This window comes from Nicotiana sylvestris, chromosome 9, assembly GCF_000393655.2.
Source record: "Nicotiana sylvestris chromosome 9, ASM39365v2, whole genome shotgun sequence".
In the NCBI taxonomy this organism is placed as follows: Eukaryota; Viridiplantae; Streptophyta; class Magnoliopsida; order Solanales; family Solanaceae; genus Nicotiana; species Nicotiana sylvestris.
The window spans coordinates 108,611,771-108,634,778 of record NC_091065.1 but is presented as its reverse complement, the minus strand read 5'-3'; the positions used below and the strand labels follow the sequence as shown (position 1 = coordinate 108,634,778).

The 23,008-nt window shown below is 36.6% G+C and overlaps 2 protein-coding genes across 2 annotated transcripts; both read right to left on the bottom strand.

Moving 5' to 3' along the window:
• Positions 1-2,973: 2,973 nt before the first annotated feature.
• On the bottom strand, positions 2,974-4,791 carry LOC138878031 (uncharacterized). Its single transcript, XM_070157687.1, has one exon. The coding sequence runs from the start codon at positions 4,789-4,791 to the stop codon at positions 2,974-2,976; it is 1,818 nt and encodes a 605-aa protein (XP_070013788.1).
• A 2,436-nt stretch (positions 4,792-7,227) lies between these two features.
• LOC104241699 (protein ABC transporter 1, mitochondrial) lies at positions 7,228-21,678 on the bottom strand. Its single transcript, XM_070155780.1, has 8 exons — positions 20,869-21,678; positions 19,445-19,670; positions 11,663-11,815; positions 10,263-10,421; positions 9,405-9,564; positions 9,136-9,245; positions 8,352-8,468; positions 7,228-7,866 (listed from the first exon to the last, which is right to left on the bottom strand). The coding sequence occupies exons 1-8, from the start codon at positions 21,411-21,413 to the stop codon at positions 7,471-7,473; spliced, it is 1,866 nt and encodes a 621-aa protein (XP_070011881.1). The 5' UTR covers positions 21,414-21,678; the 3' UTR covers positions 7,228-7,470.
• Positions 21,679-23,008: the final 1,330 nt, after the last annotated feature.

Below are 23,008 nucleotides of genomic sequence, written 5' to 3'. Positions count from 1 at the left end.
TCATAAATTAATTACTTACACTCCGTCAAGGAGGTACCACAATAACTAACAAGAATCTAAAGCACAACAACTCTAGCACAAGTAAATCACTTTAATGAATTAAATATACTACGGCATAAACTAAATTACTACGACAACTAAGTATAATCTAGGAAAGACAGAAACACTTGCTAACTTGTATTTAATAAATAAAATATAAATGTCAAACCAAACTTAGGTTCACATACCTTTTTCCTCAAATAAATATGGATATTTCTTTCTCGTATCTTCCTCGACCTCCCACGTAACCTCTTTTGAATCATGATTATTCCACAAAACTTTTACCGATGCTAAATCTTTTGTTCTCAACTTTCTTACTTGCCTATCGAGAATTTCTATAGATACCTCTTCATAAGTCAAGCCTTCTTTAATTTCTATGGTATCGACATGTATTATATGCGACTCATTATGAATGTACTTTCTAAGCATAGACACATGAAAGACAGGATGAACAGAGGACAACTCAAGGGTAGCGTTGGCTTATAAGCCACATTTCCTTTCTTTTCTAGAATTTCATAAGGTCCGATAAATCTAGGGCTAACTTTCCCTTTCTTACCAAACCTCATAACTCCTTTCATTGGTGAAACTTTCAAAAACACCTTATCACCAACCATGAACTCTAACTCACGATGCCTCTTGTCAGAATAAGACTTTTAACGACTCTGAGACGCTTTAAGTCTTTCTCTAATTAGCTGAACTTTCTCCAAGGCCTCACAAACAAACTCTGGACCAATCAACGGCACCTCTGCTGGTTCAAACCAACCCACTGGAGACCTACATCTCCGCCCATACAACACTTCATAAGGAGCCATACCAATGCTGGTCTGATAGCTGTTATTGTAAGCAAATTCTATAAGTGGCAAGTGATCATCCCAATTACCTCCAAAATCTATAACACACGCACGCAACATATCTTTGAGAGTCCGAATAGTCCTTTCTGCCTGGACATCGGTCTGTGGATGGCAAGCGGTGCTTAAATTGACCTTGGTACCTAATCTTTCCTGAAATGCCTGCCAAAAATGCGCTGTGAACTGAGGGCCTCTGTCAGATATGATTGAATCTGGAGTACCATGCAATCAGACTATTTCTTTGATGTACAACTATGCATACTGCTCTACGGAATCTGTCGTCTTTACTGGTAGGAAATGTGCAGACTTTGTCAGTCGGTCTACAATAACCCAAATTGAATCATGTTTACGGTACGTGCGAGGTAGACCTACTACGAAATCCATATTAATTATCTCTCACTTCCACTGTGGTATCTCTATATCTTGAGCTAGGCCACCAGGCCTCTGATGCTCGGCTTTGGCTTGCTGGCAATTTAAACATTTAGCCACATGATCTGGTACTTGTTTCTTCATGCCTTTCCACCAATACAACTCTTTCAAATCTAGATACATTTTGGTAGCACCTGGGTGGATAGAGTACCTTGAACTATGAGCTTCCTCCATTATGGCCTTCCTAAGACCATCTACATCAGGCACACATAACCGATCATTCAACTTCAAAACTCCGTCACTTCCTAGAGTGAAAGCAGTGATTTCTTTATTTCTGACTCCTTCTTTTAATTTCACTAAGTACGGATCTTCATCTTGCTTAGCCTTAACATGTGCAACAAGGGAGGATTGCGCTAAGGCATAAGCAGTTATACCTCTTTCTTTGGTCTCATCCAATCTAATTCCATCATTTGCTAGTTTTTGAATTTCTCGACCCAAAGATCGCCTTTGTACTGCAAGATGGGCCAAGACACCCATTGACTTCCTACTAAGTGCATATGCTACCACATTAGCTTTTCCCGGGTGATAAAGGATATTGATGTCATAATCTTTCAGTAGCTCGAGCCACCTTCTCTGTCTCAAATTTAATTCTTTTTTCTTGAAAATGTACTGGAGGTTTTTGTGATCTGTAAACACTTCAGAATGCTCACCATAAAGGTAGTGTCGCTATATTTTTAATGCAAACACCACTGCTGCAAGCTCCAAGTCGTGTGTGGGATAGTTCTTTTCATGATTCTTTAACTGCCTGGAAGCATAAGCAATAACTTTTCCATTTTGCATAAGAACACAACCAAGGCCCACTCTGGAGGCATCACAATACAATGTGAACCCACCCGAACCTGTCGGTAAGGTTAACATAGGTGCAGTGTTCAACCTCTTCTTTAACTCTTGAAAACTCTGCTCACAAGCGTCTTACCATTGGAACTTAACTGCTTTCTGAGTCAACTTAGTTAATGGAGCTGAAAGTGAGGAAAACCCTTTACAAACCTTCTATAGTAGCCAGCTAACCCCAAGAAACTCCTGATTTCGGTTGGCATTGTCGGCCTAGGCCAGTTCTTGACTGCTTCTGTCTTCTGAGGGTCTACGTTTATTCCTTCACTAGATACCACGTGGCCTAAGAATGACACTGACTGCAACCAAAGCTCATATTTTGAAAACTTGGCATAAAGCTCATTCTCCTTCAAGGTCTGCAAGGCTATTCTGAGGTGTTCTGCATGATCTTCCTTGCTCTTAGAGTACACCAAAATATCATCTATAAACACAATAATAAAGGTATCCAGGAATGGCTTGAAAACTCTGTTCATGAGGTCCATGAATGCAGCTGGAGCATTTGTCAACTCGAAGGACATTACTAGAAATTTATAGTGCCCGTAGCAAGTACAAAAGGATGTTTTAGATATATCTTCTTCCCTAATTCTCAACTGATGGTACCCCGACCTCAAGTTTGTTTTTGAAAAGTACTTTGCACCCTGAAGTTGATCAAATAAATCATCAATTCTTGGCAGTGAGTACTTGTTCTTAATGGTAACTTTATTCAACTGCCGATAGTCAACGCACATTCTGAGAGATCCATATTTCTTCTTGACAAACAGGATCGGGGCACAACACTCGGCCTGATGAAACCCTTGTCAAGGAGGTCTTTCAACTGTTCTCTCAACTAATTAAGTTCTGCTGGAGCCATCCTATAAAGAGGTATAGATATGGGCTGAGTGCCTGGCATGAGATCAATGCCAAAGTCTATGATTCTTTCAGGAGGAAGTCCGGGAAGGTCATCTGGGAAAACTTCTAGAAATTCTCTAACAACTGGCACAGACTGAAGAGCTGGTTGTTCTGATTCCGGATTAATGATGTGAGCCAAATAGGCGAGACACCCCTTACCGATCATTCGTTGTACCTTAAGGTAAGAAATAAACTTACCTACAAGCGATGCTGAACTACCCTTCCACTCTAAGACTTCTTCATTTGGAAATTGGAACCTGATTATCTTGGCATGACAATCTAACATGGCAGAGCAAGAAGATAACCAATCTATACCCATGATTACATAGAAATCCACCATTTCTAACTCTATAATATCGGCTTTGGTGTTGCGACCTTGGACTGAAACTATACAACCTCTATAGACTCTTGTGACTTTTACTGACTCTCCAACTGGAGTAGATACTAAGAATGGCTCACTAAGTTGTTCAGGTTCTAGTCCGAGGTTAATTGCAAAGTATGTAGTCACATATGAAAACGTTGAACCTGGATCCATTATGGCATAAGCATTATGTGAGCAGACTAAAAGTATACCTGTAATAACTTCCGCAGATGCCTCTACACTCTGACGATCAAGCATAGCAAACAAACGGGGTTGTCCCCTTCCCTGAGTTACTCGATCTGCACCTTTGCCTGCCCCATGCCCGACCTGATTATGAGAACCACGAGCCTGGGATGGTGCAACTGTAGTAGCTGAGTAACTAGAAGGATGAGTTGATCCACCACTGAAATTACGTCGCAACTTTGGGCAGTTGGCCTTTATATGACCAATGTCTCCATAATGATAGCAACCATGAAACCCGAGCTTGCACTGACCTGAATGTTGCTGCTTACATGTTCCAGAAAGACCTTGTTGTTGTGAATGTTGCTCAGCATGACTCTGGCTATATGAGGATGATGTCCTAAAATTCTTATTCTGGCGAGACTGGTTTCCATAACTCTGAGTACGTATGAAGGAAGACCTACCACCTAATTGATGACTGGACTGAACTGGTGCTAATGACTCCGTATTAGAGGAATTCCTTCCACCTCCGCTGGATGTACCATTAAACCTGCCCGTTGTCCGGGCTTTCTTATTATGCTCTTTTTCTTCTCTCCTTTGTTGTCTGTCTTTTTCTAAGTGCTTGGCAAATCCCACAACAGAGGAGAAGGTTGTCATCCCTACTGCTGCAGCTGATGTTGTACCCTTAATGTGGTAAGTTAAACCGCCAACAAACCTGCGAATCTTTGCTTTTTCTGTCTTAACCATGTGAGGAGCATACTTAGCTAACCTTATGAATTCCATGTAGTACTCTTGCACACTTTTATTCCCTTGCTTGAGCTGTTCGAACTCTGTAGCCTTAGCTTCCATATCCTCTACTGGGATAAAGTTAGCCATGAAGGCCTCTTCAATTTCTTCCCAAGTAGGCTGACCATCATCTTCATCTCTTTCCTTTTCCCACATCTCAAACCAAGCGCCAGCCACATCTCTAAGCTGGTAAGCAGCCAGCTCCACAGCTTCATCATCAAATGTTTTCATCACTCGGAGGGATTTCTTGACACCCTCCAGCCACAACATCAGATCTTCATCAACTATAGAACCATGGAACACTGGAGGACTCAACTTCAAAAATTCATTCACTCTTGAGGACTCAGAATTGTTCTGTCTATTTGATTGAGGTGGAATCTCATCTCTTCTCTCGTTCTGGTTGGCCATAAAAGCTTTAAACATCTCCATAGTACTGTTGACACTATTAAACATCTGACCCACCTCGGGAGATATAGTTTCCTGAGTCGGGCCTGCTGTTGGGGGCGGCACTGGATCCTAAGGTACTGGATCATCATGCTCCACCCCTTCTTCATGTTCAACCCGGGGTACTTGAACACCCTTTGTGGATTTACCTTTCCTTTTCTGAGTTGGAGCCTTTTTAGTTCTGCCTTGAGCCACAATGGTAGCAATAGTTTCTTGAGCAACATCCTGAGTGTCGGTGTCAGAGTTGCAAGTACGAGCCATTTCTGCGAGTTTTGGAGAAACGAATACATTAGATAATTTCTTAGAGGTAGGATCTACTGCACGATCTAAAGTATGAGAAAAATGAGATTTTTCCTAAATGTTGGTAGCCTCCTATTTATAAATATGGCGCGCTTCATACCAATAAACAAGACTCTACTAACACGGCTTCATAGACCCCTAGGACTTCATAAACCCCTAGGACTTCATAAACCTGAGGATCTGATACCAAGTTTGTCACGACCCATTTTCTGAACAAGACGAGATCGGCACTCGATCACTAAACATGACCGAGCGAACCATCTCTGCTTATCAAATCTATTATAACTCCAAACTTTATATGCAACAAGGCAATACTCCAACCAAATACTTTTGATTAATTTAAATATTTAAATAAATCAACTTCAAAACTTTATTCGTAGTAACTACTGAATTACTGCTACGTTATTATCAAAAACATCTGAATCTTAACCCAATGACTATGTCTATGAAGCCTCTACTGATAAACTGACGCACTGCTCATGACATGAGATTTCCTGGCCAGTTATCTAAGTAAACAAAGAAATAACTAAATAAAGATGACTTTAAGGAATACTCCATGAACAAAAGCGGAGCTCACCAATAGCACTGGAAGAGAAGGAAGTCCTAACCCGTAGCCTGCTCGCCTGTAAAAATTGGTTCCTACGTTGTACTGCAGACCAACGTAGGTTCCCAAAAGAGAACGTCAGTACCATCCATTGTACTCAATGAGTCTCAACAATAGGGGACACAACTTTACTAACATACACATTACGAGCAAAGAATATAAATGCATAGAAAACATAAAGCCTCTAAGAACAATTCTAAAATAATTACATACTAGCAGTTTATGAATATTCTAAAAGAAATTCTTTTCTTTTTCTAAAAAAATACTTCTCTTTATACTTTGGGAGTTCTAACTATCCTGACTTAATTTTGTCTCAGTCACCGTGTGATCGGCACGGGTTTGATCCCAACTTGATCGAATAGGTCCAATCCACGAGGTACCACTCGCTTCATGGTTCTCAGCCCTCATGTATCATAACTTAGCATGGCAAAGTAAATTCTTAGCAACGAGACCCTCGGCTCGTGTGCTCCCTACTTTGGCACAAGTAGTTTCAGGAAGTCAACGCCTTGGTCAGGACCCCCGACCTGGACGATGACCCCTTCTCAAAATAAAGGATACTCCCAAAAATCTTTTCTTTCTAAAACTTCTTCTTGTAACTTTTCAAGTCTAAATCTTTTACACATAATCATACCGGTATCCTTAAATGTAAGGCATGACATAAGAATGAATTAAACATTCAAAAGTATTTATAAAGATTCTTGCTCCTTCATGAATTTTCAACATGAAAATGGCATATAAGAATAACACAAAAATCTGAGAATTTATGCACATATATCAAAATAATCGTCTAAACTTTAGCTAGAAAATAATTCTAAGCTAATAGGTTCTTACTCACTCCAATTAAGTATATATCAACTCTTTTATGCAATTCATTAAACACTTTGTATGCGTGCTTTTGTGAGTTAAACCACTTTAGTAAAGGATTATATCAACTCACCTCAAAACTTCTCGAGCCAATACGTAGGCCCCAGTCTAATTGACACCGGTCAAACAGTGGATTCTACAACAACCAGTGCATTTTAATTAATTTTAAAATTTCGCACCTAAACACGGAACTTTACTGTTGATTTAGAAAAAGAAGGGAATAACTATTTAGTTCTTACCTATTGGGTAATTGACAAAGGGAATTTTATATACCTGAATTCAAGAATTAGCAATTTGTAAAGAACCCTAGATTTTTCGTTGCCTGCGTGATAAGAAGCCTCTGTTCCGTGAGCGAACTGTTCTGTTTTTCGTCTAAGGCAAAAGCCTTCCGTCCTTTTTGATGAATGACAAAACGTGGGTTCTGTTTCTCTTAAGGCTTGGAAATTTTTGTTTTCCAATATTTGTTATTTTGACCCTTTTTTGGCATTTGTTTTTAACTTAACTAATAATTAATGATATCCACTTTTAATAATTAATAATATTAATATTATTAATATTCCCTAATAATATATCCACTTATTTATAAATATAGAAGTAACTCAAAATATATATATAACTATAGGCAAGATAAATAATAATAATAATAATAATAATAATAATAATAATAATAATAATTTAATTCTATAATTAGCGTGTCTCGAAACTTTTATAAATTTGAGGAGTGTTACAAATAGACTGCACTAAATGGAGGCATAGCCAATGCGATCACAAATGGAGCTGCAGGCACTGCCATTTAATTGCATTCCAAACCATGTTAGTTGGCTTTTTCGCTCTTAAGGACTCTGCTTCATTCTTGAATCCGCAGGACAAGTTACAATGCGGAAGAAGGATCTCCATCATGACCCTGATCCACTTGCCAATTTTTCGTTACCATATTCGCCAAATTCATATTTCTCGTACACTTCAAGTAAGAGCTCCCTGCACGGCACAACAGCCCCGAGCTTTATGCAAGCAAGGAAAGCTCCAGAAAGTTTACGGTGAAGACTATAAGCTTCCTCAGGTGGCGGTGTCAGCCTGTGCCTCAGCATTGTAGCGCCTAGATTTGAAATGCTTTGGGTAATATTGTTAGCTCGAAAATCATAGCCTCCAAGCTTTGAAAATGGTAACCCCACAACAAAACCTGCCTGGACATGCGTCTCCATCATTATTTCAGATTCTTCTCCTGTGAGGAAACCAAGCCTCTGAGACAACTTTATTATAGCTCCCCGGTCATTGTTTGCGCAAGCAAAAACCTGGTTTAGCGATCAATCAGTATCTCATATTAAACAATATAGGAATATAGAAGTGTCTCAGGTCAAAAGATTCAATGTCAATCATGCATACAACCTAAAAAAGTAAGCTAAAATCGCAACGGATCTCAGGTTTGCAGTTCGCCAGAGATGATTATGCTTTAACTAGAGAAAGGTACTGGTACCGTATGACAATAAAGGAATGCTTCAGATAAAATCTTTTAAGAAACTTGGCCAAAAATGCAAGCTTCAAATGCCACTAAACAACAGTTCAGATAACGGACAAGACCACTACGACAAATTGACCACCAGTTTATATGTAGATTTGATAGTTCCAAAGTGGGCAAAAGCATATAATTTGTCATTTAGCTGAGCCATATAATTATTTCAAACTTCCCTTTGAGCTAGGTCTAGTGAAAAAATACCATAACTTGCATACAGAAGAATAATAAACTCCAGCGCAATTCAAGTAAGCAAAGACATCTTACCATTCTCAAATAATCATCCACAAAAGGTTTGGGGTAGTCCCGAGCTGCTCCAAAGTCAATGAGATTGATTATTCTTTCAGACTCATCATACAGGAAATTGCTCCAATTAGGATCGGTCTGCTCTAAACAAGTCAATGTTAGGGAAAAGAAAAAGGACAGCTTCTAAATTTCAGTATAATTGTAGTTATAAAAAGAACTTAGTATAATCGTAACAGTGAGCGAAGATAATTATAATTACACAAACCATTGAGAAAGAAAAGCTTAAATTATTGAGGGAAAGTTTCCCAGTGTGCTTCTAAAGCTTGCAGTTGAATGGGAACTATGTGGGTTGAGATAGGGGGTAATGTGAGGCTATGCTGCTCGGACTGTCAAAATTGCCTCCGGTTGAGTGTCCGATCCTCCAAAAATGCACATACTTTTGGAGGATCCGACACCTAACCGGCAGCATTTTTTAAGAGTCCGAGCAACATAGATGTGAGGCCATGCATGGCCTTGCACCCTGGCTCAGTGGGTTGCTCTCTCAGCACCATTGTTTACTGTAGCATGGCATGATTATATTTGTCAAGTAATGTACAATGAGGAAGAAATCATAACCAGGGAGTAATACGAAAAACATCAAGCCCGTCCAGGGCCTACAGGGACTTCTCCATTCTCTCAGCAACCTTTCTTACCGAAGAATGGAAGGATTATATCACTTGACGGAATATACAACAAGGAAATTGAACCCTTAGATCTTATGTAGTACTAACAGGATAGAAATATTGTATAGAAATTAACAATTTACCTGCATGAAACGAAAAACAAACAACTCCATCAGAGTAAGCTCGAGCAATTTCCTTCCGACGTAGTTTCGAGTCTCTTGATCCAGTAACGCCACCTTGTCAATTGGAATTCCTACAAAAATATTCATAGCAGTTATCAATTACAAAAATCAACTTCAAATAATCCCAACGAACCTGACGCCAAATACATCAGCTGATGAAAGGAACCAACCGTAACATTAAATTTTTGGTGTTTTCAAATGTTGGAAATGGCTAGATTTAAAGCAGTTACCAGGGACAAGTTCTGAAGTCAGTACTCGTTTACTTGACAAATCATCTATGACCACTGGAACATAAAATCCCTTCGCGCCAGATAATAGAATGCCAAATCTTTTTTGGCTCTTCGCTTCCAGCTCATAGTCGCATTCACGAAAGAGTTCTTCTTTGGCCACCTGAGGTTGAAGAATAAAACACATCTATTTCATTAAAGTTGCACCATAAAGCAAGGAGCCATGATCATTGTCAAATAAGTGTCTCTGGAGCAACGAGGGTGTTGTTTCCCAAATGTGAACTGGAAACCAAATTGCACTTCGAACGGTGAATTTCATCAAGAGAAGTAGCATTGTACGAGAAAGTACCTCCACTTTAAGCTACTTAACAGTATAACCTAAAGGGGAAGGGAAGGTGAATTTTCACTACCCTTAGTTAGCTTCATCAGCTACCTTTAGTTGTTAATTGGACAAGAAAGGGAAATGAAAGTCAGTCACTTCTTCTCCATCAACTTTCAGACTGGTCTTGAGCTGAAATGGAATGGTAATATCTCGCTTTAATTTTGATTCCCATACTTATACTTCATAACCAAACAAGTCAAATAGATGTTACCATTCTCTTAAACTTCCACTCTATCCTCCTCTTTCAACTCAAGTGAACAATAAGTTAAACTCTAAGAACTGCAGGTGACATGTCAAACGCAAGAATTTCTACTGATAAACAGATAAATTTACCTTCAAAACATTTTCAAGGTCCAGCTCATTAAGGCGACTAGAACCACAGAAATAGGTCAATTAGCTTACACTTCTTCTATATTGTAAGAACCACGGGTGAAATATCAAATACAGGGATTGGTATGTAAATACACGAATAAGTTTACCTTCATAGCATTTTCAAGGTACAGCCCTTCTGGTATTAGATTTGTGTAACCTAATAGAAGTTTCACATTATCAATATCACTCTCAATGCTATCAGCAACACCTGGGTACTGTATTTTCATAGCAACATCCATGCCGTCCTTTGTGACAGCCCGATGGACCTGGAAATTGTTTAGAAGTAGTAAGTATGTGACTAAATCTGCAAATAACTAGGCAAAATCTTAGATAACTAAACATTTTGTATAAAGAATACAACCTTCAAGCAAAAGCATCAAATACCATTCTCTTTTATGCAATGAAACGGCCATTCATTTATTGAGAATGCAATACTGCCAGATCATGAATTTGTTAGTGTTATGTAAATACGGCTTCCCTAAGTCCTCAGAGCTTTGGACAAAGGATTCGGGAGTCCATGCTTTTATGTCTAAGAAATTTCATGTTGGCAAAAGAAGAAGCTAACAGTGTTCAATTGATTCTAAATAGTAAATAAAACAAATTAAAGTATCTTTCCTTGGTGGGTATAAGAACCGTACACATTAAAAAATGCAATATCAACAACTATACCTCAAATCCCAAACTAATTGGGACGGTTGTATGAATGCTCTATATCAATTACCCTCTTTAAGCATTAAAACAGTTCCTTGTTTTTTCATCAAAATGAGAGTGGTAACTCCAAAATATTTCATTTATTTACTGGCAGTGTCATTTATCCTATTATTACTTTGCCTACTCTAATTTTTAGCCGAGGGTCTCCGGAAACAACCTTTCTACCTTCATAGGGTAAGGGTAAGGTCTGCATACATATTACCCTTCCTAGACCCCAATTGTGGGACTATACTGGGTATGTTGTTGTTGTTGTTGTTCAATAATGTCTTAGATAAACAAGTCTAATCTCAATGGTACAAATGAGATGTGTGAGTTTGGAAGATTTGGTCACTCATACAAATAGAAATCCAACACTTTCAAGATAACAACAAACTTTTCCCTTATATCGAGAAAGCTAGAAGTAGACATAGCACTTTAAGATGTTCTTACACAAAAATAAAAATATTGTTGAAACTGGATCTTATGGATTTTAAGGATTTAAAAGCAAAGTTAAAACTGATTATATTATTTAGTATATTATAAAACTTAATTGCAATTAAACTAGACAAAGACTAAGTTAACACAAAAATACTCGACTGTTGCTAATCCTAGACTGAAGAAACACAACGAGTTTACCAGTATTTTTCTAAATGAATTGTATGGGGGACATATCGAGGAGGGGGGGAAACATTATGAGGATAATGGGGGCATTTCGTACTAGCAAGATGATAGTAAGCAGTGTTTGCAGTATAAAGTAGCTCGAAGCGCAACTAAGAAACAAGAGAACAAAATGGTGGTTTAGTTAAAACTAGATCACCTGTCCAATACTTGCTGCTGCCATCGGTTCATAATCGAAACTCTTCAACTTCGATGACCAATCTTGACCTAATTCACTGCCCAACACTTGATTAAGCTGACTCCTCGGCATAACATCTGCACCTTGACGGACAACATCCAAAGCAGCTAAGATCTACAAGCATATGAGAGAATTCATACCAAAAGCAAACAAAGTTGATAAAAATCAATGGGTGGAAATCCACAACCTCGTCAAAAGTGGATAGATCCCTTGCATAGGGTAAGTAAAACAGAAAAAGAAAAAGACAGAGGGTTTTTCTCACTTTACACTAAATTGTAACTCTAACAACATTAAACTTTATATTCTCTTTTACTTTTGAGAGGATAATGTTAAAATTCTCCCTCTCAACCATGACCACTGTGTAAGCTGCTACTGCAAGCTGCAAAAAAAAGGAAAGAGAGAAAGGACATTTTGAAAGAAAATTAAACTCACATCAAACTAACTCTCAAATTTTACCACTTTGGTACCCACTGGCATCTTATTTTCCTCACCAGTTCACAAAATAATGATTATGAGTTAACATAGTAGGATAGGTAAATGTAATTTTTATAAATACAGGGGTGTTATAAAATAAAGACTGTAAAGTAAAGACAAGTATAGAGAGAAACTGATATATTATTCGAATTCAAACTGATGTACATAATGAACTAAAATCTCTTCTATTTATAGAAGAAAGGAAGCTGCTGTGTAAGCTGCTACTATACCAGATATGGATAATCTTCTACCTAGGGTAATGTTTATCCATAACCGGGTACCGAAGTGATAAGCTTCTTCAGGAAACTTATTTCCAATAGAGTACTAAATAGATAAACATATTTACGGTGGAGTCCCATATGGATAAGCTTCTTCAAGAAGATTATTTACAACGGAGTACTAAATGAACATCCATAATATAATATATTTATAACACTCCCCCTTGGATGTTCATTAAAAGATAATGTGTCTCATTAAAACCTTACTAGGAAAAACCACGTGGGAAAAATCCTAGTGAAGGAAAAAGAGTACACATATTTAGTAATACACATTGCTAGGTGCCTCATTAAAAACCTTATAAGGAAAACCCCATGGGAAAAAACCTTAGTAAGGGAAAAAGAGTGCATCGCGTATTTTACTCCCCTGATGAAAACCTTATTTCAAATATTTGAGTCTCCGCATTTCAATCTTGTATACCATCTTCTCAAAAGTTGAAGTTGGCAAAGATTTAGTGAATAAATCTGCTAGATTATCACTTGAACGGATTTGTTGCACATCAATGTCACCACTTTTCTGAAGATCGTGTGTGTAGAATAATTCTGGTGAAATGTTCTTCGTTCTATCTCCTTTTATAAATCCTCCCTTTAATAGTGCTATGCATGAAACATTGTCTCCGTATAATATTGTGGTCTTTTATCACATTCTAACCCACATGTTTCTCGAATGAATCACTGATCTCAATCATATGCACTACCTGCTTGCCGGTTTGAAATTGACTTTATGGGTATCGGATAAATAACCTGCATCTGCATTACCAATACGATCTGCACCACTTTTGTTAGCATTAGCAAGATAAATAAGTGCACCATCTACACCGAGATAGAGTATTTCAGGACCAAGGAGCTCCTCATCCTCTTCTAGAGGTTGGAACGGATCCTTATTCACTTCAAGTGATTGAATATTCATTGGTGTACTTAATGGGTACACTTTGTCCATGTAAAAGTATTTTTAAGACCCTCTTGGAGCTCTTCCGGAGTTCCAATAAGATTTATGTCACCAACATAAACAGCAAGTGTAACAAATTTTGATGACATTTTCTTTATAAAAATACATGGACAAATAACATAATTTATGTAACTTTCTTTCAGCAAATATTTACTGAGGCGATTATACCACACGCGCACAGATTGCTTTAAACCGTACAAAGATCTTTATAATTTGATCGAGTACATTTCTCAAGACTTTGAATTATATGCTTCGGGCATTTTCAATCCTTCAAGGATCTTCATATAGATTTAGCCAAATAAGTCATATAGGTTAAGACTTGTATCTAAATGGTATGACATCTTCAAGTGTCTGAACTGCTAGTCCGATCCTCACAATCTTTTACAATATTGTGCACTATATTGTATTAAATATATCGTCGACGATCATTTTGTGTCAGTTCCGAAGCGACATAACTTGTGGAGATCTCATCACTTTCTTTATTTTCAGGTACCTGAACTTTTTCGGGAGTTTCATGAAATGTTATGTCGTGGGCTCTTCTAGAGCTTATTTCCTCCTCATTTTGATCATTAGCTCCTACTATTTTTCAAGGATTGTTACCTTTGGAACCGATTGGTCTACCACGCTTCATGCGTACAGTAAACTCTATCCTTCAGGGACTTTAATTTTAATAGGAGCATTTGCAGCTGAAATATGATATTTAATTTTGGATCAGCAAATGCTTCTGGCATTCGACTTGAATTATCTTCTAAGTGAGGATCATGATAATTCGATTCATATAGCATATTTTTCAACTGTTTATTCCATCCCCCAAATGTTAGAAAAACTAACATATATCCCCAATCATCTTTGGGAAACATATCTTTGTGTATTATGGTAGAGAAATTAATCATATACCACACAACAAAAGATAGTAAAAATATTTGGTTTCTGATCCTAAACCAATTGTGAAGGGAGGACTTATCATATATTGTTGATCTGATGCATACAAGTGCTGCTATATGCAATTTAGAAAATCTTAGACCAACACATGAAGCTTTGTTCTCATAAGCAATGGTTTAGCCATTAATAGGAGGTATTCAATGCTAAACCAGCTTGGATATAAACCAGCATTATCAAGATGAACTGTCTTGATTTCATAATCTGAAAATTATGCTCTTAATCGAGAAAAGCAATTCCAAATGCCAAACTGCAGGTTGACAATAATTACACATGTAACCATCTCATATATGCACCTATAAGTGGTTCACATGATAGGTGAACGGGCCCATATTCACCTTTTATATATTTCAGAATCAGGGGTCTTAGTCCCAACTTTAGCTGGTATAATCAATTCATTATGAGAACAAGCAACACATGAGAATTCCTGAAGAATCTTCTAGTTCTTTAGTATATGCTTATCTGAATTCTCAAATAGCTCATTTAAAAATGGCAAATGAAAACTTCAAGTTTATCATGTCATGTGCTATCTCTTAGTAAACTTCTGGTTTACTATGGCATAAACTTTTGCTTTAGTAAACTTCTGGTTTACTGTGATACATGATATAGTACAAAATTGAAGAATAAGGCGGGTAACTTCTCACATACATATTATTTTACCCCTTATGATTGTGGAATCATGAAGATTTTTAATCTTCCAATCATTTGTAGTCTCAATATGATAGTCATTTGTATTAGTAAACTTCAGGTTTACTACAACATATGTTTTGACCATAATCATATAATATGAATGACATATTTGTATATAAACTCTTCGAGAGCCTTTATTTATTATCCACAATTTAATATTTATAGACACTACTGGTGTCATATGTCTTCTAGACAAACAGTTAGCTCTTCAGGAGTTGTTGATATATTTTGTACTATCAAATATTGCTCAGACACTTCTGGTATCATGAGAGAAATTCTTAATAAAATGAACATTATAAAGACATTATAAATTTATAAATGTAAGAAATTAAAAATTTCAGTATTTTTACCACCAACTTTGTGATAAATATCTCCTTCAGGGAGAAACGCCATTAACATCTGAATATTTTATATCAAAGCGGCAACCACATAATCATTACATCCTTCAGGGAAAGATACATGAGTTGTTATTTCCTTCGAGGAACTCGATAACTAACCATAAAATATTAATGTGGTTGTAGTACAAAGCATTCTACAAGAATGCTTTTTGCCTTAGAATGATATTTAATAAAATTATTCAAGATATTTTACGTACAACGGGTACGTGCGGTAATGATCTTTATGCCACAAAAACAAAATTTATATCCTTTGTTATTCTACCTCTTCAGGAGGTGAGTTGTGGTATTTCTTCATTCACTCCAGGGAATGAAAATGTGCTTCAAAAATAACTTTGAATAGCTTATTATTTTGTTTAAGCACAGAAAGACACAGTTTCATAATATTTTCCTGCTTCAGGAGAAAATTTCAATTGTGTTACTTCTTCAGGAGCAAATTTAAAATACGAAATATTGAGTATATATTCCTTCAATCATATTACCTCTTCTGGAGGTGAATTGTAATATATTCACACCAAAAACGTGTTCCTATTTACGCCCTTTATTAATATTGTCACATTTACTTCAGGAATGGACTAATATTTATCAAAAGTTCTCATCCTTCAGGGAACGGAACATAATTATTTGAACGTGCATTAATCACACCAAATCGTGTGATGTCTTAGAAGCTCTTTTACGATAATGCTACTTCAGGAGCAAATCGAGGCATGCATGTACTATAGAGAATATTTCTCTAGTTTATCTTCAATTGTAACCACAGAAAGCCTAAATTATCACTTCTAGTGGCCATAGGCACATACCACTTCTGCTGGTTAACAAAAATTTAGTTACAACGAGATATGCGAAACATAACCACTTCTGGTGATTGTATATTTCTTGCAAACTCTGCTGGAGTATAAGTGGATCTAACAATGTCATTCACTTTATAGTTTCCTATGCAATATTACTCTTCTGGAGTAAAATTAAAATCTTAATTCGAAAACAAGTAAAGTGAAAAACGAAACATAAAGATATACAAATTATAGTGTTTTAAAATTCATAAAATGCTCCAGAATCTCGTCCAATGATTATGGCTCACTTACTAGGTTCCTAAGTACCTTTTTTATTTTATTTTAATGGCAGTAGCACACATAGCAAGTAAAACGCATAACTTATCTTTGATGGTGTCTGCTAGACCCATCATATCAAGATGAATTTCAGCATCAAGCACCCAAGACACGTAGCTTTTGCCCGATATATCCAATACTACAAATTCACGTTTAGAAAGATTTGGCATTATTTACAAAAAGAAAGTTCGTACCTTTGATACTTTCAAAGTATTTGCTCGAGATGGCAGAGTCTCGTGCTGATAACGTGTTATAAAATAAAGACTGTAAAGTAAAGACAAGTATAGAGAGAAACTGATATATTATTCGAATTCAAACTGATGTACATAATGAACTGAAATCTCTTCTATTTATAGAAGAAAGGAAGCTGCTGTGTAAGCTGCTACTATACCAGATATGGATAATCTTCTACTGAGAGCAATGTTTATCCATAACGGAGTACTGAAAGGATAAGCTTATTTGTAAGCTGCTACTGCAAGCTGCTGTGTAAGCTGCTACTATACCAGATATGGATAATCTTCTACTGAGAGCAATGTTTATCCATAACGGAGTACTGAATGGATAAGCTTATTATACCCGGTATGGATAATCTTCTACCTAGGGTAATGTTTATCCATAACCGGGTACCGAAGTGATAAGCTTCTTCAGGAAGCTTATTTCCAATAGAGTACTAAATAGATAAACATATTTACGGTGGAGTCCCATATGGATAAGCTTCTTCAAGAAGATTATTTACAACGGAGTACTAAATGAACATCCATAATATAATATATTTATAACAAGGGGAAGGCTCTCTGATAATTATAATCAAAACAAAGTAGCTTTACTGGTTCCTATTGTGCGTCCGTTTGCAGACCAGGAGACACCAAAAATCTATTTGACCTAAATGGCATTACGTGCAAGACATATTCTGGAAGGCATGCCATTTGATGAAGTATCACCTAATAGTTCATACTCTCCTATATGCAAGATCAAATCAAATTGTTAGCTAAATTTTGCTTTTTGGTGTAAAGAAGTTTATGAAAATGATACTGAATCCATTTTAGATATCATAGGTTCCCTACTGGAATAGGCTAGGGCCATTATTTGGGCCTCTATCTTTGCTTATGATATCTGGTATCCCTTTGTACATTCTTCTCTGCACTATCTTATTGCTCTGTTATAATATAGTAGCTTTTATCAAAAAAGGTTAGTCCATACTCTCCTTTAACCAATAACTGCAATTCCTAAACACCAGTTGTCTATTAAAATGAAACTGGCACAATTATAAATACATTGGCCCATTCAGAAGAACTGTAAACAAGTTACAAGGCAAGCAAACAAATGGTATGTTCAAAGCTAAATCCTTCTACCAGGTCTTAATGAAAAGGACGCGTTAAGCTTTAACATAAAATAATTTGGATTATGAACGTAGCAATGGAAATTCTTTCTTTCTTTCTTTCTTTCTTTCTTTAAGGACATGAAATCTAATTTACTATATGAAAAGCTTGTGCAAAAGACGATGACTCTATAAAAGTTGGTGCTATATGTGCAATTGAAGCCTCAGGGGGTTCTCCAATGAGGAGGATAGACAGAAATGGAAGGAACAAAGTGGATGCCTATACACTGTCAAGTCATAATACAGTTTTTTTTTTGGGGTGATAAGGAGATTAATCAAGTCATATTACAGATTGCTAAGAGAAAAAAGCAACAGATAAGGTCATGGCCATGGAAACAAATATGGAGGTCTGAAACTCCACGTAAAGTATCTTGTTTTACATGGTTAATTGCTAAAGAGGTAGCCTTAACCCAGGATAATTTGAAAAAAAAGAGGATTCATACTTTGCAGTAGGTGTTACCTGTGTGGAACAAAGGCAGAAACCATAAGTCGTCATTTTTTTTTCACTGTCCGGTTACTGATCAGATTTGGCAGCTGTTTTGGAACTGTTTGGGTATTAAATGGACCATGCCTGGTAATACGGCTGGTTTTTCTTAAGTTGGAGCACTGTTGGTACAAACAGGACTAGGAAAAAGAGTTGGAACACAATACCAGCCCGCATCTGGTGGACTGTTTGGAAAGAAAGGAATAAGAGGTGTTATGAGGTAGCTACAGTTCCACTTTAAAGATCAAAGCTAACTTATATTCTTGTTTTACTTTTAGTGTAGATTGGAACTTGTAAATGAAGGTGACTCTGTTTTAGAGCTTTTAGAATCCCTACATGTTAGGAAGGTCCGACTTTTGCTTTATACTTTTACTATGTTGTGTAGATTTCCAGCATAATTTTTGTCCTGCTTTTATTAAACTGTACCATTTCCAGAAAAAAAAAGCTGGAATTTCATATACGGGCGAAGGAAGAGCAGAGCAAGCATAAATATTTGTTCTGGAGCACTTTGGACAATCAGGTATCACCATAAGAGACTAATACTTGAGCTCTTCAGGGCAAAGAGAATGAATTCATTCAATATCAAGAATATCTAGCTTCTTTTTCTTTGTATATATTTGGAGGAGATTAAGATGTTCAACTGTATAGGTAATTGGACTAGTCTCTTGGAAATTAACAGTCTTGTATGGTACTCACTTGAGTACATATTGTACATAGAACTGGTGACCTTTTGTCAATAAAAGTTTAATTATCAAAAAGAACTACTCCCTCCAAATAAATATGATCATATAATTTTCACATCTTCCAAGAATTTAAATTTAAATATATTTAACAATTCAAATTAATATTTTGATGTGATGTTTACACTATCCGATCAACTTTTTAACTATTACTTTAGTAGTTTCTTCTAATAAACAAGTATAATAAATAAATCAAATTAAAATTTCAAAATCCATCTGCATTTAAAACTATGACATGCCAAAATGCAATGGGGGGAGTACAAGGAAAGGGAAAATAACTCCCAAGGCGTATTTTGGAACTCAAAATATTTACCGGAGCTGGAACCACAGATTCATCTTGGATGCTTAACATCTGCCCCAATTTTAAAGCTGCTCCACGCATTCTACATAATGCAAGAGCGAGACGTTCTGCATTTTTCTCAGATAGATAGGGGGATAGAGCCGATTGTTTCCCTAGCAAGTTTGGTGTACCAAAAACAAGCCTCTTGGCAGATTCTTGAAGTGTACCCCAAGCAAGACCAGCTCCAAGGCCCGCAAACCTTCAAAAAATTAAAGTTAAGTTCAAGCGAAGAGTCCAAGTCATGTGAAAAGAGAAAGTGATGTTCATGATAAGAGCAACTTCTGGTGCATCTTGGTTCTTTACATGCAAAAGGTTAATTAAAGCAGATAATTGCTAACGAAAACAAAAAGCCTGAAATATCCAGCCAAGTTCAAAATTTTGATATACAAGAGAGAGTGGTCATTCAACCTAGCTCTGTGGACGCATATTTTTCCAGTCCATTAAGAGCTAGGAATTGAGGCATAGTTCTTAATTCTTCCTTTAAGAAACAAACCTTCAATAACTTAATATGATAACAATGCATGAGACTCACTGATTTGCCTGCACATAATGCACCAGGAGGAGTACAACCTCTTAGGCCCTCAAATCTATACCAAGTCATTAGCATAAGTCCCCAATGAAGCAAAGATCTCTAAAAGCCTTAACTTTGGAATGGGACCTCAAGTTTCCAGCTCAAAAAAGGAAAGAGGAAACCACTGGAGTAATAGATTGAATAAATAAGAGACAAAAGATCTTTTAAAGCGTATGCTCTATATTCTTCCAAAGATCTAGCATTAGAAAGACTTGGAAAGCCTACAAATATTAATGCAGTAGCAGTAAGCAAAATCTTTTCTCTGTGATTTAGTTCCCAAGAAAGAAAAAGGCTACACCTATGATGAAACATTCTTGCATATACTCTGACAAGTTACACATGCAATTGTCTGAAAATCCTGGCTAATATAGCATACCTCAATTCTAGCTTATAAATTAGTCTGGAATCGACAACAAACAACAAAGTAAACATCCAAGCACACCAACACAAGGGAAACTAGCAAGCAGCAACAAGTAACCATTTATGAGACTGTTCAATACATATGAGAAGTATTGAATAATAGTAACTGATTTAAAATGTCCACGACTTCCCTTAATGGGTATGAGTGTAGTTGACACGGCGATGTAACCAAGGATACCAGGAAGTAACTCATGGACAGGGGTGGATGTAGGCTTTAAGATATGAGTTTGGCATAACCTGTATATGTGTTAAGAAAGCTACTAAATATGTTTAAAAATTAACCTCAACACCCAATTACTAGCAGTTGAGGTCGTTGTCCTAGAATCTAGAACCTATAAAGTTCAAATACTGGATTCACCTCCACCAAAGAGAACATAACAAGCAGCAAGAGATTGTATATAATTACCCAAGAGCTCTAGAAAAAGAAGTGGACGGCACTTTCCTCTCCCGAGGCTTCCTCTGCCTCTTGATAACCAGCTCCGGAGTGGCAGGCCCAACAGCTTCAGCAGCGTTGCTTTCAGAAGAGAGTGATGAATCTTTCTGAGGATCACCCTCGATGGATGTCCCAATAGCAGTTTGAGACGGAGACTGTACTACATTTTCATGAAATTCAGCCGCAGCAACTTCGTCCGGCGGTAAATCGCGTTCAATTTGGGGCACAACCTCTGACTCGGAAGTGAACGTACAAGAACTAGAGGGGCTAGTTTTCTCATCCCCAAAGTAAACAACGCTTTGTTTATTCGAATCAGGATGTACAGCGGAATTTCCACCGATCTCCTTGTCGATTTGTCGAACCTTGCCCTTGGTGAGTCCGGTTAAGTCGGTGGCGGAGAGAAGAGTCTTCTTAATTAACGATTGCAAGTTGTTGTGGCGTAGTTGGCGGTTGATAGCCTCTTTGGCAACCAAAGATAGCCCATCTGCCAGCCTCGCTATGTCTTTCAGGTATGCCATTTAGAACCATAGATGTATTTAACTCTTTCGTTTTATTAGACTGAAGAAACTGAGGACCAAACTAGCGAAAGAGGCGGGCCGTGAAACAGTGAACGTATATGTACCAACATGGGTGGTGACGGGAAAAAGAAAAGGAGAATAGAATTTCAGTCGTGCGGCCATATAACGGTTAACGATTGTGCAGTGGATGCCACAAATCAGGCCATACCAAACCCGCCGCCACCGCAAACTGAAAATAAAAAGGTCGTTTGGACACAAACACAAAAGGTGTAGTGATTTTAGCACACATTATTTTCTTGTTCGAAGTTCCAACATATTTGCTTTTGTTTCCATCCTTAAGTAAGCTCAATTTTAAGATTAAATATGTATATAATGCACACTTATATATAAATATATATTTTATTTCCGAGAGAGGCTAAAAATATATATTTTTTCTATTTTAATTGAGTTATTATTTATTAGACGGAATAAAATCTGCTATAAGAAAATACTATGAAAAAATTGTATTTTCTAGTCACTGTAATTTTTGTGTGAGTTAGTGAAAGTTTTATGATTTTTGTATGAGAAAACAAAAGTTATATGACTTTACTGACAAATAGTTATATGACCATTTGTGAAATTTATCGGAAGAAGTGCAACTACATTTCACTTGTTCACTTGTTCATCTTAAAAGAAAATTCAACTTTTTCACCAATTTTTTTTAAACACACACCATTTTACAAATAATTTTACTTTTTGCCAAAACAAATTCTGTAAATTTTAAGCAGCCTAACTATGACTAGTAATGAATTTGGTAAAGCTATTAGAGTAAATGTTTTAAACCCTTGGATTAGCCAGTCCTTTGCCTTTATCACCTTCTCTTATTAAATATAACAACTAACTTTGCATAACCACTAGTTTTTTGTGGAATAGATCTATCTTTTTGGACACTAAATTCATGCAAGCTGGTTATCAACATAGTAAGTATTAGAGCTTGAAGTAATTTAGTTTATATACTAAACTCAAGAGAAACAGATGTTAATAACAAAATTTGTTAAAACAGAGCCTAACAAACACATTAAGAAGACACTAGCCTGATAGGGAAACTATAGTATAAAAATTACTACTCTAATTATTTAGCTCAAATTATTACCTTGCTAAACCCCCAAGGCTAGCGGAATATTGATGAATGTTTCATTACCTCAATTCTCAAGTTGGCCACTTTAGGGGTGGCTCAAGGGGAGGTTAGTAAAGTATTTGTTTTAGGACCCAAAAAGTATTAATATGGAATATAGAATAATATTTCGCTTAGACAATATTGGAGTTTATAAAAAAAAAATTATAAATTCTTTATAATAAAGGAAAGAAAGAAAGACTTCCCACTTTTTAATAATAAATTTTTTTAAAACATTGAGTTAAACTACTTAAATCTCCATATTAACAAATAATATATTTTACAATAAGATTCAAGGTAAAGTATTACAAACACATGGCTAACATCTTACTAACTTGACTTAACTCTTACTAATATAAAAAATAATAATATTAAAGCAAAATACCTTAAACCACCTCTAAACTTGGCTCAGATTATTAGTATCCTCCCCGAACTATGTCCG

What these genes read in the sequence shown, in the direction of transcription:
- LOC104241699 (XM_070155780.1), bottom strand. Translation starts at nt 21,413, where the DNA reads ATGGCATACCTGAAAGACATAGCGAGGCTGGCAGATGGGCTATCTTTG. An exon ending in CAGCAGCAAGTATTGGACAG is followed by an intron (nt 10,422 to 11,662) that starts GTGATCTAGTTT and finishes AACAATTTCCAG; the next exon opens with GTCCATCGGGCTGTCACAAA. An exon ending in TGGATGATTATTTGAGAATG is followed by an intron (nt 7,867 to 8,351) that starts GTAAGATGTCTT and finishes TCGCTAAACCAG; the next exon opens with GTTTTTGCTTGCGCAAACAA.
- LOC138878031 (XM_070157687.1), bottom strand. Translation starts at nt 4,791, where the DNA reads ATGGAGATGTTTAAAGCTTTTATGGCCAACCAGAACGAGAGAAGAGAT.